The sequence below is a fragment of the Ammodytes marinus genome (genome assembly GCF_949987685.1).
Source record: "Ammodytes marinus genome assembly, chromosome: 4".
Taxonomy (NCBI): Eukaryota; Metazoa; Chordata; class Actinopteri; order Uranoscopiformes; family Ammodytidae; genus Ammodytes; species Ammodytes marinus.
The window spans coordinates 15670100-15687287 of NC_137233.1; the positions used below are offsets into that span (position 1 = coordinate 15670100).

General features: G+C 39.6%; 3 protein-coding genes across 4 annotated transcripts; 2 read left to right on the forward strand and 1 right to left on the reverse strand.

The window, feature by feature from the left end:
- Positions 1-1616: 1616 nt before the first annotated feature.
- Positions 1617-9200, reverse strand: rrp9 (ribosomal RNA processing 9, U3 small nucleolar RNA binding protein). Of its 2 annotated transcripts, none has more exons than XM_080026724.1 (15): positions 9026-9200; positions 8759-8850; positions 8566-8678; positions 8396-8463; positions 6115-6156; positions 5872-5998; positions 5601-5725; positions 5311-5403; positions 5097-5197; positions 4857-4991; positions 3672-3734; positions 3391-3536; positions 3049-3128; positions 2865-2938; positions 1617-1814 (listed from the first exon to the last, which is right to left on the reverse strand). In XM_080026724.1, exons 1-15 carry the CDS (start codon positions 9107-9109, stop codon positions 1712-1714), a joined length of 1446 nt encoding a protein of 481 aa, XP_079882850.1. In that variant the 5' UTR covers positions 9110-9200; the 3' UTR covers positions 1617-1711. The 2 variants fall into 2 exon arrangements, with proteins under 2 accessions (XP_079882850.1, XP_079882849.1); XM_080026723.1 differs by having other exon boundaries at positions 3379-3536.
- A 443-nt stretch (positions 9201-9643) lies between these two features.
- LOC307249515 (uncharacterized protein) lies at positions 9644-12146 on the forward strand. The gene is made up of 6 exons (XM_080026273.1): positions 9644-9692; positions 10040-10160; positions 10240-10399; positions 10972-11147; positions 11294-11522; positions 11627-12146. Exons 2-6 carry the CDS (start codon positions 10077-10079, stop codon positions 11803-11805), a joined length of 828 nt encoding a protein of 275 aa, XP_079882399.1. The 5' UTR covers positions 9644-9692; positions 10040-10076; the 3' UTR covers positions 11806-12146.
- Positions 12147-15676: 3530 nt separating this feature from the next.
- LOC307249913 (putative G-protein coupled receptor) lies at positions 15677-16957 on the forward strand (the record flags this gene model as incomplete). The annotated part of the gene is made up of 1 exon (XM_080026813.1): positions 15677-16957. The coding sequence occupies one exon, from the start codon at positions 15677-15679 to the stop codon at positions 16955-16957; it is 1281 nt and encodes a 426-aa protein (XP_079882939.1).
- Between the last annotated feature and the right edge of the window lie 231 nt (positions 16958-17188).

Consider the following 17188-nt stretch of genomic DNA (forward strand, 5'->3'; position numbering starts at 1 on the left):
TATATGCCGCCATGTTTGGGCTCACACATGCAATCATTGACTCTATTCAAACAAAATGCAGCTATCCAGAGACATTTTTTGCACAAAACCAAATTAATTTAATTTAAAATGGCCAGTGTTAGAAAGAAAATATAACAGCTGAAGATGTTAAGTTTTCGTCAACATTATTTTTTACTTGTGCAGCATGAATTTTATTTCTGATCTAACACTTATATTCTATGCTCAGATCTCTAAGCTATAACAATTGCTGTAACTACTAGTTGAGTATGTGCAATTTTACATGTTGGTGCCTATAAAATGTATTTACCCAAAATGGACGTTTTCATCTTTTATACTGATGGTTTCCTGATATTAAATTGCAATAACCATCCATCAACAACTGTCCACTGTCTGCCTTGTCTGTTTGTATAGGTTACATGTACATTCTGCGAAACTGCAGTCCATCCAGAATTTACTTTAAAGGTACTACAAGGAACTTTAAATATCTCTTGAAAAGTAAACTTTTTCCTATGATGATCATACATTACTGTACATGTCACAGCAAACAAGACCCTCAAAGAATGCTACTTTATCTTAAAGCCTTTGTCATTGGTACGCTCAGGAACAAAAGCTGGAATAGTAAAAACACTACCTCTTTTGTCCAAAGGGGGTGCTAGAATGGACAAAAACTAAAAGTTCCTCGGAGCAGCTTTAATTACAAAAATAAATGTCACTTGTCAGTATGTTTAACTGTAAAAGTGGAAAATATGGCAGTGGGTAGGCTACTCTCTGCAAAACATTAGGTATACACTAATAAATAATAAGTAGATTAACACAATTATGTTAAAAAAGGTGACCACACTTCTGTCAAAGCAAAAGAGGACACCTGCAGGAAAAATTGAGGAAAGTACAACAACAAAACTAAACAGTTTAATCCCTGGGTACAAACACAAATGATCAATCATCAATGATAAAACAATTGTAATGGTACAATTTGATACAACACCATCATCAGACAAGTGCCAGTGACGCCCAGGGCTATGATGATGAATCACTATCGAACTTTAAGGATTTCATCAGGACCATTAACGACAAATAGTCAAATAATGTACGCTATCCTGATATTTGGTAAACCTTTTGTCTATTTGTATTCTTTCTTTTATGCCCGTCACATTACTTTGAAGGAAATATTAAATTGCTTTGACAATGACTTGCCAAGATTTCAAACATCCTGCAGGACTTCTACCAACAGAGATAAACGATTCTCCTATAGTTAATTGCAATTTTTTTTCTGCTTCACAGGCAGTTAACGCATGGCTATGCCAAAACTTAACTCATTCATCATGCTTCATGAGAAGCACCTAATGAGTGTAGTAATGGACATCAACTTTTCCAAGCAGAATTCTCCCCCCGAACAAGTCGTAAATAATTAAGAAAAGTCTTGGTCGGCTCAGTCACGATACAGACTCCTACAAGACAATATCTTCTTTTTCTTTAGCCTTATCCAATCCTTGTGCCCGCTGCTGATTCATTCAATAAAGCTGCTAAAAGCCTCTTCAAAAACTGAAATCACAGGGGAATTGAGAAGCAGACATCTTTATAAAGAAATCACTCGAGAAAAGTTTTTAATTTGTTGATATTTTTATCATCAAAAAAGTAGGATAAACAAAAACATACATTGGTTGTTTTTCAAGCTTTAATTTACAAACTAAAAGAGACACTTAACAGTCCACTATTCCGTTATCTTGGCTTCCTCTGGATTAATAGGTTTCCTTTTAAGAGGAATAATATAGATCCCATTCTTGGCGTCTTTTATTCTCCACCACCTGCCCAACCTGCCGAAAAACAAACACACAGTATCGTATCAGAGGTAATCAAAACAAACGCAATACATCATCTTAAAGAAAATCTAACAAACAAGAGAAAAAGGGATACAATGATTTACTTCACACGTTTGTGTGGGATGATAACATTTCACTGATCTGACAGAAATTGGATTAAAAAGTCAGATTTGGATGCAGTCGGATATTGGAAGTTCCAGGAAATAACTGGAGTCACTCCAGCCTTCAGGTCATGTTCAGTCAGCTGATTGTTATAAAATCCCTTTGATTGACTTAAAGCAGCAGAAAAAAAACTCATAACTGAAATCTGTTAAATCACACTGAGACCAATTATTTATTTTTATTTTATCCATATATTTTTTTCTTCTAATATTGATTTAGATTCAGACAGTATTCATGAGTTGTTTGAAATCTAACTAAGGTCACATTTCTATAGATGTGTCCCGATCTGGCAAGTCAAACTGTCCTTAGGGTCACTAACAATTTGTAATGATACTAATGTAATAATAAGAGTGAGGTGAGCTGCAAATATGAGTAGCAAGACATATGGGTGCATACAGGATGTCTTCCTGGCTGCTGAGACAAATGAGTTCTGCATCACAACTCTATGGCATCATCAGCAAGACAATATATCCATTCTCCATCTAGTTTTCTGCTGCTATACAGTCTCATTGTTTATACACAACTCAGGAGAGTACAACAATCTGTAACTTGACACATTTGTATTGCACTGTGTTCGATATGAGGCATCAAGATCACAAGTCTTTGTTAAGATGGACTGTCAAAGGCAACAACAACAAAGAAGAAAAAAAAAAAAAAAAACTTTGCTATCACCGACTTTCAAGACAACTTGGAACAATTGAGGCATCACTCACCGGACAACATTTAAAAGGTATTTTGGCCTGTGAATGAGGCTGAGAGGTGGATGAACACTGCCATCTACTTGACATTTTATTTACTCAGCATGAACCTGCATTGATATGTAGTAGTGGACAGGAAACGCTACAGTTTCTATGGAAACAACATGGTCATGAGTCCGGTTACCTGTGCTCCTGTCCGACTCCTGCCACCAAGAACTGACCGGAGCTGGAAAACTTCAGACTGTTGACAAACCCAGACTAGGAAAGAAGCAGAAGAAGAGACAAAATAAGTGGAAATAATGTGGATCCTTAGCTAATAAAAAAAATACATATGATGTAAATGGAGGGTGAGGAAGGTGAGAGCTTACCACTGGTACACTGAATAGAGGCTCCAGGCCACGGTAATGCTGGCCACACTTCCATAGCTGTATGTTGGAGTTGTGTGAACCTGCACAGAAAAAAAAAAAACATCATGAATTTATATAACTACAGGCAGCACATCTTAAGAACAGCTTCACTAAATATAAATTGCATCCCTGTTCTACTTAGGAGGACACTTAAAATCAGGACCACGGTTATCAAATTATTATCATTACATTTTGCATTCATACAACACAGCTGTGAAAAGGTTGGATGTAACACGTCCTGCACAAAATAAAGAGTGTGTATGTGTGTGCGTTATCAAGGAGGACTCTCACAGCCGTAGGCACCTGAGGCAACAGTATCCGAGTTCTGAAGTGCCGCTACCGAAGAGACCCAATGAGGTTGCTCCAGCCCAGCGTCACCATGGCAACCGTGAGCCTTCTTCACTGTGCTGAGAGGCTTCTTCTTGTTGACGCTCCAAAGAGACACAGAGCTGAGGTCGATCAGATTTTTTTATTTTTTTTTTAAATCGAGCGGGGAGGAAAGAGAAGCATGAATGAATATGTGAGCACGACTAGATGTCACAAACAAAACTGTAATAAAAAAAAAAAAAATGTATCCGTCTTACCCATCATCGGCTCCTGTTATCATGTGTTCCTCATTTATGAGCTGGATACAGTCGATTGAACCCCTGTGGGAAGACAGAATAGTGGTGAGAGATGGGATGATTTAATTAGATTGTTAACAGGGATACGTATGAATATCCTCAAATAAGTGATTTGAGTAATCTTTCTAGCTTCCTAAAGTTGTCATATATTGAATTTTGTTTGAAGATAAATCAAAATCTACAAAATAAAAAAATAGGTTAAAAAAAACAGCTGCTTCTTAAAGGTGAAGTAAGCGGTTTATTTGTGTTAATATATGTGTTATATCACTCTATATTCCTACAGCAATCACTTCAACAGAGTGCGGACGTCATATCACAGGTCTCCAAGTCATTCTGCTTTGCAGTAATAGCCCAATTAAAATGTTGTAGTATCCCGAATTTTTATCCAATCAGGAGAGAGAACGCCACAAACCGTCACTCGTCTCACTCATATATACTATATACACACTCAATGGTCTCACTGCCGGTGCACGACAGAGCAACAGATGGGTGAATGTGTACGCGCCTACAATGGCGGAGCAGGTAAAAATCCTTCCCATTGTCTGTTTTGATGGTTTTTATCATGTTTTATCCGGTTTTATCACACTTATGGATCTGAGATGATGCTAGATAACTCACTGCTTGAAGACCGCAGTGCATTAATGTGGTGACGTAGGGACGAGCGAGGGGACTGCTAACTGCAGTAACTGACAGGAAGTTAGCTAAAAGAACCATTCCGCTTACTGAACCTTTAAATCTGAACTGGAGAAGTCAAGTTGGGCTTAATGCAGTAGCAAACAACTGTAAAATAACAGTAAACTACGGCTGAATCAGCTAGTGATATGATATTGGATCAGTTCCATCTCTAATGTGTCATTACTGAAGGGCTTAACGTTGATGTTACATATTTTACTCTTTTATGTTATGTATGTCCATCTGGGCCATTCTTGATAACATGATATCTCATTAACGCTTCAAAAGGATTTTCTTTCTTTTTTTTTTCTTCAAATAGTTGACAAAAGTTGGTCAATGTATCTTGTAAAATACTTTTGATCTAAGTCTAGATTGAGTTATCTTCTTCAGATATAAAATATTATCTTTGACTTTGTTCAATACCGTTTGCAAAGTTTCACACTTGCACCAGAGCAAAGAAAGCCAGTGACTCACTCGTGGCCGTGGAACACCAGCTGAGATTCCTCGGGTATCTTCCACACCCTGACGGAGCGGTCCCTTCCCCCTGCCGTCACACAGCACTCACGGCTCAGGCTGTCCAGTCCTGTGATGGCGTCCTGATGACCGAAGCTACAGGGAGACACAGCCAGGGATTAAAAAAATTAAACAATCTTTAGACAAAAATGCAGATGTTTAGCAGCCAGTTCAAATCTTTTTTCAGATCAGCTCACTCACAGAGTTTCCACGTATGCGTTCTCATCCACGTTCCACACCTTTATTGAGCGATCGTGAGAGGCACTGTACAGATCATGAGTGCCCTTCCTGAATGAAAGACCCTGGGAAGACATTTGGAGTGATTCAAAGGATGACCCTCAGCGCTACTGTTAATGCGGCACAACTGTTCGGATAAGGGAGAGGTTATTCTGTGCAACTGAGAGAAGTAACATACCGACACCGGGCCTTTGTGTCCTGTGAATTTATACAGATGTTTACACGTCTCTGCCTCCCAGATCATGATCAGTTTGTTCATGTCCCCAGTGGCCTGAAAAGATGTTGAGAAAGATGCTTCTGTTACAATGTGAATATACAGTTTAAAAAAAAAATGGCCAAAGCAAGTTTATTTATAAGGCACAATTCAGACAATGCCATGCAAAGTGCTTTACAGGGACATAAAATATATCAAGATTAGACATCAGAAAAAAAAGAAGAAAAAAAAAGCAGGATATGGTCGACACTCACCAGGTATTTCCCATCTGATGATATGGCCATACACAGGATATGGGTTGTGTGTCCGACATGCCGATCCTCTGTACCTTTCCTTCCACCAGGTATTATGTGAATTTTCTTCCCACTCTCAACATCCCCTGAGGACATAACAAATGACACTGCACTGAGACTGCCAAATCAGGTGCAACAACTAGACATTTTAAAATATTTTCCTTATTATTTCTTTAAGTTGTATTCATAATTCCCTGTGTCAAAAGTCAAAAGGAAGGTTTGTAACACTAACATTTAATGATGGAGCAGTCTTTGGCAGCAGAAAAGATGTACTTTTCATCAGAGGAGATGACCAGACAGGTAATTGGAAGTTTGTGTCCTCTCAACACTCTGATCTCTGAAGCATCCGGAGGCATAATCTAAAAAAAGAAAAGGATAAGTTACTAAGAAACAATGTGTTCATTCACAGCATTTCCCCCTTCTAAAAGATGGAACATGCAGTGGAGTATGAAGGGATGAAAATGCCCATACTTACGTCTTTGGCAATAAGTCGTTGAAGCTTTCCTTTTTGTTCAAGCTGAGGGGAAATCACATGCACAGCACCATCAATAATACATAGCAGTGTAGGGCAGTTGATCATAACATTTAATCCAAAAAGAATGACTGTTTATAATCAAGGACACCGGTTTAGTATGTTCGGGAAGCTTTTCACATTATTATTTTAATTTAAAATGTGGCCAATATCAAATACCAAATGTGAACTGCTGCAGAAGTCACATGCAGCAGGCTGTCATATGAAAGTAAACTTGGCTGGCACTTAAAAGGAACACTTCACCCATATGGAACAGGCATTCTATCATTATAAAATCGCTATTATAATATAAAGAATGAGGTTTTTCTTCCCTCAATCTTCCCTTGGCCCAGCTGTCCTGTTAATCCTAACCCTACATTTTACCACCTGTGATGTCATGCATAGGAAAATGTAAGCGAGACCATACAATCACTCTTTCTGCCTTTTTTCAGGCAAGGATGAACCGATTTCTAAAATGTTTGCACATTTATACTACATAGGATCTCAGAGTTCAATACCCCTTCATATTCCAACCGGTGAAGTAGGTCTTTAAGAATAATAGATGTATCAGCTGATGTGGAAGCACTTTTTTTTTAGCAGATTATAATGAGGAGAAAGAGCATCGATTGTTATTTTTTTGTGGAATGACTTCTGTAAAGAGGTGTGTTTTGATGAGTAGTTGGGAGTAGGATTGGTGGGATTGTGATGGAAACGGCTTCACTGAAACACATTTCAATCAAAATGGCAGGATGTCAAAAAAATGTTTTAACTAAATTCTTCTAACATGGTGCCCCAGCGCAAAATGTGACAAATGTCTCTCTAGAGGGAAGTTAAAGTCGCATAAAGTCCGATATGACTCTTAAAACTGGGGACGCATTGCAAAAAAACTAATACAGGACAGTATATGATTTAGGACCACATATGAAAGTGCCAAAAATATGACTTGAAAATACCAGATTTAACAATATGCAAAACAGATTTGAGTCACAAATTGGATTTGGGACACTTTTGCCTGAGGTATGAACATTGCCATACTGTACATACACCCTTGTTTAAGTAGTGCTTGAATACAGAAGTCAGTGTTTCCCCTACCATTATACAGGCCTGGCGGGCCCGCCAGGCCAACGGGACCCCCCGCCAGGCCAACAGCTGCCCAAAAAAAAAAAAAAAAAAAAAGTAAAAAAAAAAAAAAAAAAAAAAAAATATTAATCTTTTTTTTTTTTTTTTTTTTTGTCTGCGCTACGCCGCGCGATGCGCGTGTGCATTCGGAGCGCACATGTCAAACAGGGAAACTGACGAGAAAGAACCTTCCTTTATAGGTCCATGGCATAGGCTACACTGGAGATATTTAGGACTCAGTAACAGGGAGTTGAACAGGAAAAAGTGATGAGCAAAATTTAGAAAGTTAAAGTTGCTACGTCGCCATGGCAACCAATCTGTATCAACAGCTGAGACAGCGCAGCAAGTTATCTTGAAAACAGCAGGCTATAGTAGCCCTACAAGCTTTATTTTTTGGTATTTTCAATGCTACTTTATTTTTATGTTTTAAATTGAGAACTAGGCTACATTAAATATTATGGGTCAGAATACAAAATGTTGCTTATTTTGCACACATTTTGATTGATAGGCTAATCATGATGTGTAGCCTAGGTTAATTCATTTATTTTAAATTAATATTTGATAAATTAAAGAAAATGTTTCATGATCCAGATTATTCCAGAAATTAATACTAGACAGGATATACCTGTCTATATTAGGTCTTCGTGTTTATTGTATTTTATTTTCATATCTATGTGTTTTTCTTCAATAGTTTATATGGCTTGTGTCTCCAAATTATTCCATAAAATTGTTTTAGGCAGGACATATGACAGCTGTTTACAGAGCAAAAAAAATAAAATCAGATTTAGCTTCTCAAAGTGCACCAGTTTGATGCATTTAACTTAAAAAAGGTAAAGGTTTTCTTCCGCAGGGGCATGCCCCAAGACCCCACTAGAAGGTCCATTCTCCCCCAGCAGTCTCAAAAAATCCTGAGGGAAACACAAAATGTACAAACGTACCGAATGTGAAGGCATAACCCTATGCCCTGATTTGTAGCGGGCTGTCAAAAGAGGCTCATCCATAATACAGTTAGTTTTGGTCAATTTCTACTACAAATTTGGTACGCACGCCGCGCGCATACTCTTTATCAGCTTTTACCACCGGGCCTAAAAACAATTCTAGGGGAAACACTGGAAGTCACTCTTACCACTTCTTCTTGAAGCCTTCCAGCAATCAGATCAGTCTCAAATGTTTCGTCTTCAGCTTTATTTTCCTCTGAAGAGATCAGATCACACAATGAATACATAGGCTACGTACACACCATCAGCTGTTAAGGTTAAGACTTCTGTGCCATATGATTATCGCAAGCAAGATCACCTTCTTCCTTCAGCTGGTCAAGGTAGCGTTTGGCTAATCTCAGTTTCTTCTCCTGTGGCGTTTCCTCATACTCAATCTCTTCCTTGGCCGGCCTTTTCTTGGGCACAACAGGACTGCAAGACAATAGAAACAGTTAGTTCTGTGTTACAACATGTTAGGAGCCATGAAAGCTGTCATCAAGGAATGCATTAACCTCTCTGCTTCTGAGTCGCTCGAAATCTCATCGTTGTATTTTGAGGTTTTCTTCGCTGGTCCTTTGCTTCTTGCACCTGAATCCCCATCACCCTGTAACAGAAGGGGGAAACCGAGGGTTAGTCAACACAACACGGTTATTTTAGTGCTTGAAACGGTGTAAAAAGCGTTCAAACAACAGGTTAAATCAGGTAAGTCGCACGAGTCAAGAACATGCTGGTTAGCTTTCTATGAGTTAGCTCACCTGCTAACACACCAGCTCACTTACCTTTCGCTTTGGCCCCGCTGTGTTTCTCCCCTTTTTGACAAATTTGATAGGTCCTTTAGTCTTTAAAAAGAAAGACGAAGACATGGTGGAATGCGTTTGAAAGAAAACGATAACTTTGAGGTAAAGTTTACTGTACAACTCCTGAAGCTGCAAATCAACATTAAACCCACATGGGTGCAGTGCAACCGAACTACCAGACTTCTGAAGTCAAGTTACTACGCTGCCGCCGATTGGCTGATATTCACAGCTGGATCGTTAAGTCCCGCCTTTTAATAAAACTCTGACTTCCCATTGGTCACAAGGTCACACGTAAAGAATTTACATGAGCAGGAAACTGTACTGACGCAAAATACTTCCCTCGGGGAATAATTTTCCGAAGCTTTGTTCCGCACATAATTGTAAAAGAAAATATAAATGTCACAACACAATTGTCGTAAACACGTGCGTATAATACGCAATCAAAGATAAATACAATGGTGTTTTTTTCACAGACATTTAGGTTGAAACGTTTGGCGGGGCTGTTTAATATGAGCCGTTATATGATCAGGATCCTTGTACTGTATTACTGCAGTAGTACTACTACTTCCTCTACTACACAGTATTTCCATGTACTGCCTGTGTCCTCAGTGAGTGTGGTTATAACCCCGAAGGCGAGCGTATCGGTCAGGTGAGCCTCCTCACATTAAATATTGTATCAGGCTATTATTGTAGACAGTTTGTATCACTCAGTTGGAGGTAATCTGGCTAGTAGGAGGGGTTGGAGAGGCGGGGGGGGGGATGCACATTGCACTGTGAACTAACTTTTCAGTATACGTCTTGCATGGACGAGTCTGAAAATGAAATGACGTAGCCTAGGGCGGGTGAAAAAGTTTCATCCTACAGTTTGGCTGGAAACTTCGTTTTTTATTTCATTTTGTGGACAAAAAGACAGGCTTAACGTGTGAAACTCATCACATCTTAACTCTCTACAGATTTATTATTTCTTATTTTTATTGCCCCCATGCCACCCAAAAGAGACGCAGGAGCGACTCCAACACAACCACCAATCAAAATGATAAAAATCGGCCAAGACGCGCAGCAGTTTGGATGTGATCCAGCAGACGAGTCCAGCTATTCACCTTACCTCAAAAATGAGGTGAAAAAATACACACACTGATTGATGGATACCTTTCCACGCGTGCATTTTGCTCACGTTATATTTCTGTTTCGTTTAGCTGCATGAAAGCATTGAATTTGATGAAGAAAATCTTGCAAGTCCAGGCATCAGGACAGACACCATCAGCCTCCTCATGAAAATAGAGCAACTTCAAGCACAACTCAAGTATGAGCGCAGATGTAGAATTTTGGCCGAGAGAGAGTTGAGGGAGATGAAAGGTAAGTGGAATAAACATTATTCATTTATTAATCAATATGCCAAGAAATATGACCTTATGTCCATATATCACATAATACACAATACATTTTGGGCTTTATAAGGTCTATTACTAAACAGTGTGTACTATCCATTCACAGACAAGCATACCATTAACATATTTGGAGCATTTAGTCTCCAAAATTTATTTATATTTACCTTTGTTTGAAATGAGCTTTTCTCTAAATAAATTCTCAATAAAATTGCATTTTTTTTAGGAAACCAAAATAATACAACATTTACAAACCTTTTTACATTTTTTTTTACAAAGACATTTTAATAAAATAGATTATAATTCTTTACAGACCTGTAAATGAGGTTAGAACGTTTAAATATTAGACAGCCATGTAGGGAGGAAAAACTAAAGTTACATTTCCATTTATTGTTACCTTTTTATTTTAGAGTTCTGAAGGTTGGAGGGGCTATGCTAAAATCCTAGCTAAGACCCTTAACCTATACTCAAAATAAGCCATCTGATTAAAAAAAAAACATGCTCAGTTTCAGCAATGTGAAAGTGATTTGAGTCTTTTTGCAGAGATGAACACTCTCATGATGCAGATGAGGCACACAGCACATGAACTTCGAGTCACTCTGGATCACGTTCTCCAGGGTGGCGAGGCAGCGATCGCACCACAGAACACACAGGACGAAACCATCTCTTTCCTCAATGAGCCCGAAGCAGAGATGAGTGCGATTCATAATATCCCAGAGGTCAGCGCTCATATATACTGTACCTCAGGTCTTCTAATAATAGCACAGCTTCAACTAGAACTAGTTTGAGCAACAATAGACAACTTTCCCAAAGTGGCTGAGTCACCTTAATATGTTTGTTGTTAACATTTCTTTCTTGCCCTCAGGACGATCACAACTTCTTGTATCTCTCTGAGGATCTTCGAGTGCCGAGAAATCTTTATGAGCGCGTCGCGGAGATCGCAGACTACAAGAAGTACACGTCAGCGCTGCTGATGATTCTTTTCGACAGAGAAACTTTGGCCACACACTCTCTGCAGGGCCGGAGGAACACCTTCAATGGAGAAGACTGCCACAAGCCCCAACTCCCACCTGAGATCTTGAGAAGTATAATCGGTCAGATACACAACATTAAGTACTCAGAACTTTCTTGTAGATGCTCTTTATTTATGAATTTCAATAATGCATTTATTGCATCAATATTTTTTTTGTTCTTACAGATCATGCAGCGGTCAAGTTTGGTGTTGATGGCAGCCAAATAAAAACCGCCATCCGCACAAAGCTGAATAATGAGGACAAACTGTTAAAGAAGAGACTGGGTATGGGCAAAGCTGAAAACAGACCTATTACCGATCAAGGATTTTGCCAAAATGAAGCAATGACAAGTGATTCTCAGTGAGAGCATTTTAAATCTGCCGTTTGGTGACCAGTATTTTATGTCTGATAGAAATGTGCAATAGGTTGCCTTTTTTTTAAATCCACATCAAGTGTATTGAATATTTCAATCTAGTGTGTAAAGTTATTTTTATTTTGTTACACTTTTTAGAATTCTTCCTTCAACAGCTTTTGTTGTCTATTATGTGTTCGAAAAAGTTTCACCGTGCAACCCATGCAGCCAAGACGTTAAAACCAGTGCTATAAAATGTATAACCATGTGTGTATAATCATTGGAAAAAAAAAAAAAAAGTGTTCTTATTTAATTTGGGGTACTAAATGGCTGTGTCTTACTGTATTTTTAGAATAGGCTTATTTTGTATGCATTTGCTAAATATGCTGCAAGAGATAATTAATCTTCCTCCAGAACATGTCTTACATAGCATCTCTGTTTTGCTTGATGATGTAAGGCCCAATAAACTTTTGGAGCTGAATTCCTTTCTCAAAACCATTTATTGCATCAGCACAGTAAAAGTACAGCTGATGCTCTTGTGGGAATACAGTTGTGTTTTCCCAGCGGCCAACAGATGTCAGTGCTGAGCCCTGTTTTTAATGCTCACTTCCGAGTCTTGATGAACTAGGCTACAAAAAAGAGTGAACGGTTGTGAATTCAAGACATACGATTACATCCGTATTCTGGAGAATATTGAATGTAAATTGACGTGATTGGACTGAACAAATCCCACCAGTACTTAAGTGTTTGTTTAATTTTTGTGGAGCTCTGTATAAGGAGAATTGAGGTGGATGTGTGTAAAGAGAGAAGCATATAGTGGACAGTGTGTGACAGTCTCTGCCACTTACACAGACTGATGAAAGAGTGTGTGTGTGAGAGTGACAGAGACATGGTTAATGTCAGTGGTTGGCGGTTTGAACGAGTCATCTTCTCTTAAAAGATGTGATTTTGAACCACCACCAACTGCTGGCCCCTCCCCCTGTCCTGTCCCTCCAGCCAGCTGTGCTGTCTCACTGGAGGGCACCACACATCACCTCTCTCTCACTGTCTGTTGGTATCAGCTCTCCCTGGGGTGCTTTATGTCTGTCTATTTAGGGGGGTGAGAGGGGAAGATCCACTGTTCATCCTCATTGTTGTTCACAGCTGCATAGTTCCGGATAGATCTTTGTATGGTGGACCAGCCCTCTTGTACACCTGAAAACAACACCTGCACAATGGGTTGGATACTTTTAAGGGAGCCCACTCCATCATTTTGGAAGTTCTCACCTTAACAAGACTTGGAGAAGTCTTTCTGGAGGAGTTACAGACAATTTTTTTTATGAAGTGCTTGGTAAGTTTTTTGTATAGCTCTGACAATCAATGGGGATGATAGGGGAATCTGAGCGCTGACAATGTGTGTGGTGCATCTGACACTTAAATGAAAACAACAGTAGGCTCTTTAATGTTTTGTCTATGCAATGTTATCACTCCATATTCATGAGGGCTTACTTCCGAAGCATCTGAAGTTTTTTCACGATTTCTCTGTAACGTGTCAGGCAGACATTAACATAAACAGCTTGCCTGAGAATTACCAGCTAAATATACAGTAGTTTAAGCACGATACGGAGGTGAATATGTTTTTAGCAAGTGGGATGGAGACCGGATTTTTCAGTCATCATCAACATCTAGGGTCAAATTTAAAAGTCATTATGATATACACAATGAGAAATACAGAACCAGGATAGGGTCAATCAATAATTGTCATTTTCCTTTGATGTATTTGGGGTGATGTTATGTCCCCCTACCTGGACCCTACTATTATGATACTGGCAAAAATTTACATTGGAATATTTAAATACGTAAAAATAGAAATGCACTCCAATTCAGCCTATAGGATTGTCTGTATCCCATGTTTAACTACGTATAATACATCTACTGAAAACAAATTATGTTTATTTTTGTCATTACAATAACCCATTTAGCCACTGTAATAATTTATATAATTAATGTGTAATATATATATTTTTTTCAGGATGTTAAGTTCATGGTAACCACTTGGAATATAGCTATATTAAAATTGGTTAATAACACATTTTAGAAGGTCATTACAAAGGTAGGATTTCTGGGTTTCCCTGCACATGGTGAAATGCTCTATAATAGAGCGTTGTGAGCGATTAAACAATGTACATCATTCTCTCTTTCTCATTATAATGTGGAAACATAATTTCTTTATGGTGACGTTTAACTACTTAAAAAGAACATCAGAAAAGAAATACAGAAGGGGAAAATCCACTGAATGTTTCTGTGGTGAATTAATAATTACAGAAGGTTTTCAAGAAACTTAATAAGCGGGAACTGGCTGAAAATGAGATAAAACATAGACTGTGTATACAAATAAAGGAGTCCTTGCTATACTGTGCTGCAACTGGAACGATGAAAAACAGCACACCCTTGCATAATATGCATGAGCACGTACAGTACATGTTCTAGTCCTTCCGGTGGTAAATCTCACTGTAAACGAGGCATGCCAATAGCTGTCAACCTGAGAAGATTACAGCAGGGGAGAGCATCATCTGATCTCTGTCAGCGAGCAAGCACATGTACAGTATTGAGGACACATCACCCTCCACAGTTATACATTAGTAACATTATGATTATCAACACAAGACAGTTGATGCATGTATGAGGAGATGCATAAAAGACAATGTGGCTACCCAGTTAATGCTTTCTTTTGTTTTTGTTTTATAAAAAATTGCTCAAGGATCGGGGGCCAACTAGACCTTATAAGAGGTCTTCTCTTTGATGGTGCGGTTAAGAGTGACACTGAACACATATTAATCAATGCAGCCAGTTCCTTGCAGCTGGGCTAAAACAAGCACACTCATTATCTTTCATTTCAAAAGGACGGGGACGGATGGAGGAGAGACATGGTGTCCTCCATGAATTATTCCTATTGATCACGACTCTCTCTCAGTGGAAGAGAGAGAGAGAGAGAGACCCCTCTTAAATGTTCCCACAAATGTGAACAGTTATTGATGCAGTTTGCAATATGCTTAAGGCATGCACGTGTGTGTTCTCTGTGAGGATCTCTAGATGTTTAGAGATACACATTTGATATCAGTAATTTATTGGTTGAATGATCTATATTTAAAAAAAAATGGTATGCAGTGCTGCATGTTCCTAGGTATTAATGCATCAATTAATCATTTCTGCTTTTATGCAATAGTGATTGCATGTGTGCCCTTTCAACAACCACTAAACTCAACAGGGCAATTATTCTCCAAAGGTTCAGTTAACTTTTCATGGTTAGTACTAGTCAGACTGAAAAAAAAACTGTTCTAGGCAGGGGAGATTTGCAAATAATATATCTATTGCATTAAAGGAAATCGTCCAAATCAGGGTCTTAAGATGGAGATATCTCAGTCAGAGCTACATTTTGATAATGTTTTCAAATCTGTGTCTCATGAGTCCTCCAACTTTCAGAAGTGCAATACTAACTGCTCGGGAGTACCCCTTTAACACAACTAAATGTGTATTTCTGCCTAAAATAAATCAAGAGACAAGGAATATTGGATAGTCTATACTTACATTTGCTAACTCCAACTGAATGCTAATGTAGCTCCGTCTACTGGATGTGTTAATCGGAATCGGTTTGTTACCATGTTGGCCATACGTCAAAGATGATTTTAGTGTTGTGTGCCGTTTGTTTGCACTGCAGCGGAGTGGATGCAGAATTATGATTTGTCATGAAATGTTAAATATTGTGTTCTAATGGGCTTTTTTTCTCTCCAACACAGGAATAAAGAGTATTTCGTTTCATGTCTGCAGGACCCTTTGGACTCACAGCAAGACAATGGTGGAGAATGGAATACAGATGTGTTCTTTGAAACCTTTTCTATGAATCATGGAGGAAAACAGTACATTTCTGACCCCTGAGCAAAATGACAGCACCACCGTTTGGGCATTGATGCCCTCGGCCCCCAGCAGGCAGCTGGGCACCCTTCCCAACCCGCAGACACGCTTCAAAGACCTGACTGGGATATTTTTCATGGTGACCCTGAATATTCTGGCACTGCTGGCCAACACCGCTGTTCTGGTTGTCGTCATCAAAGCCCCTCATCTCAGGAAGTTTGCCTTTGTGTGCCAGCTGTGTGCTGTGGACCTGTTGTGTGCCATTTTCCTTATGCCTCTTGGGATCGTGTCTAGCTCGCCGTACTTTGCCGGTGTGGTCTTCACCATCCTGGAGTGCCAGGTCTACGTCTTCCTCAATGTGATCCTCATAGCAGCCTCTATCTTCACCATCACAGCCATCAGTGTAGAGCGCTACTACTACATCGTCCACCCCATGCGCTACGAGGTCAAGATGACGCTGAAGCTGACAGCTGCCGTGCTAGTGATGGTGTGGGTTGCCTCTGCCGTGCTGGGCTTGTCCACTGTCTTTGGGTGTCAGTCCTACGCCAGCCTGAGCACCATCAGTGCTGCACATTGCTCCCTCCATTGGAGCCACAGTGACCATAGGCGTATCTTCTCGGTGCTCTTCAGTGTCACCTGTTTTTTTCTGCCCGCTGTTGTGATTTTCGCTGTGTACTGCAATGTGTATAAAGTGGCCCGTGTGGCCGCCCGCCAGCATGGACCTCTGCCCTTATGGACAAACAGTCAACCGAAGAATCGCTCAGACTCAATCAATAGCCAGACCACCATCATCACGACCCGCACTGCCCCGCGACGGTTTATGAGTGATCAGCGTTTCAGTGGAGGTAAAGCCGCCCTCACTCTCGTGGTCATTGTAGGCCAATTTCTGATATGCTGGCTGCCTTACTTTGCCTTCCACCTCCATCTGACCTTAGACCTAACATCAAAGATTCCTGAAGACCTGGAGGAAGCAGTCATCTGGCTGGCATATTCCTCTTTCGCCATTAACCCGTTTTTTTATGGGCTTCTTAACCGCCAAATCAGGGAGGAACTCTGTAAGCTGAGGCGCTGCTATTCAGCCCGCCCGGTGGAGATGGCTGTTTCCAGCCATGAAGGTTCAGGCCACGAGAACTTCCTCCAGTTCCTCCATCGGACCAGCTGCACAATAGAAACACGTGCAAGCTTTGCCACATCCAGCCCTAGAAGCACTCTGGATCAAACTGGGCAGGCTGGTTTCATGATACCAGGACAGATCCCAGAAGAGTTCAGTTAGACATATACCTCACTGTTGTGCCACAGAATTCGCAGGACTTTAAGAGCTACAAGATAAAAAGATACACACATGGAATGAGAGTACATAATTAGCCCATATCTGTAAACTGTAGGCTATAGTCCATTATGATACAGTAGCTAAGATACAACAACAAGAAATTAAGTCTGAAACTTTTAAAGATTACACTCGAAAACAATGCTTGACTAGAAAGCTAATCGACATAGTTTATGT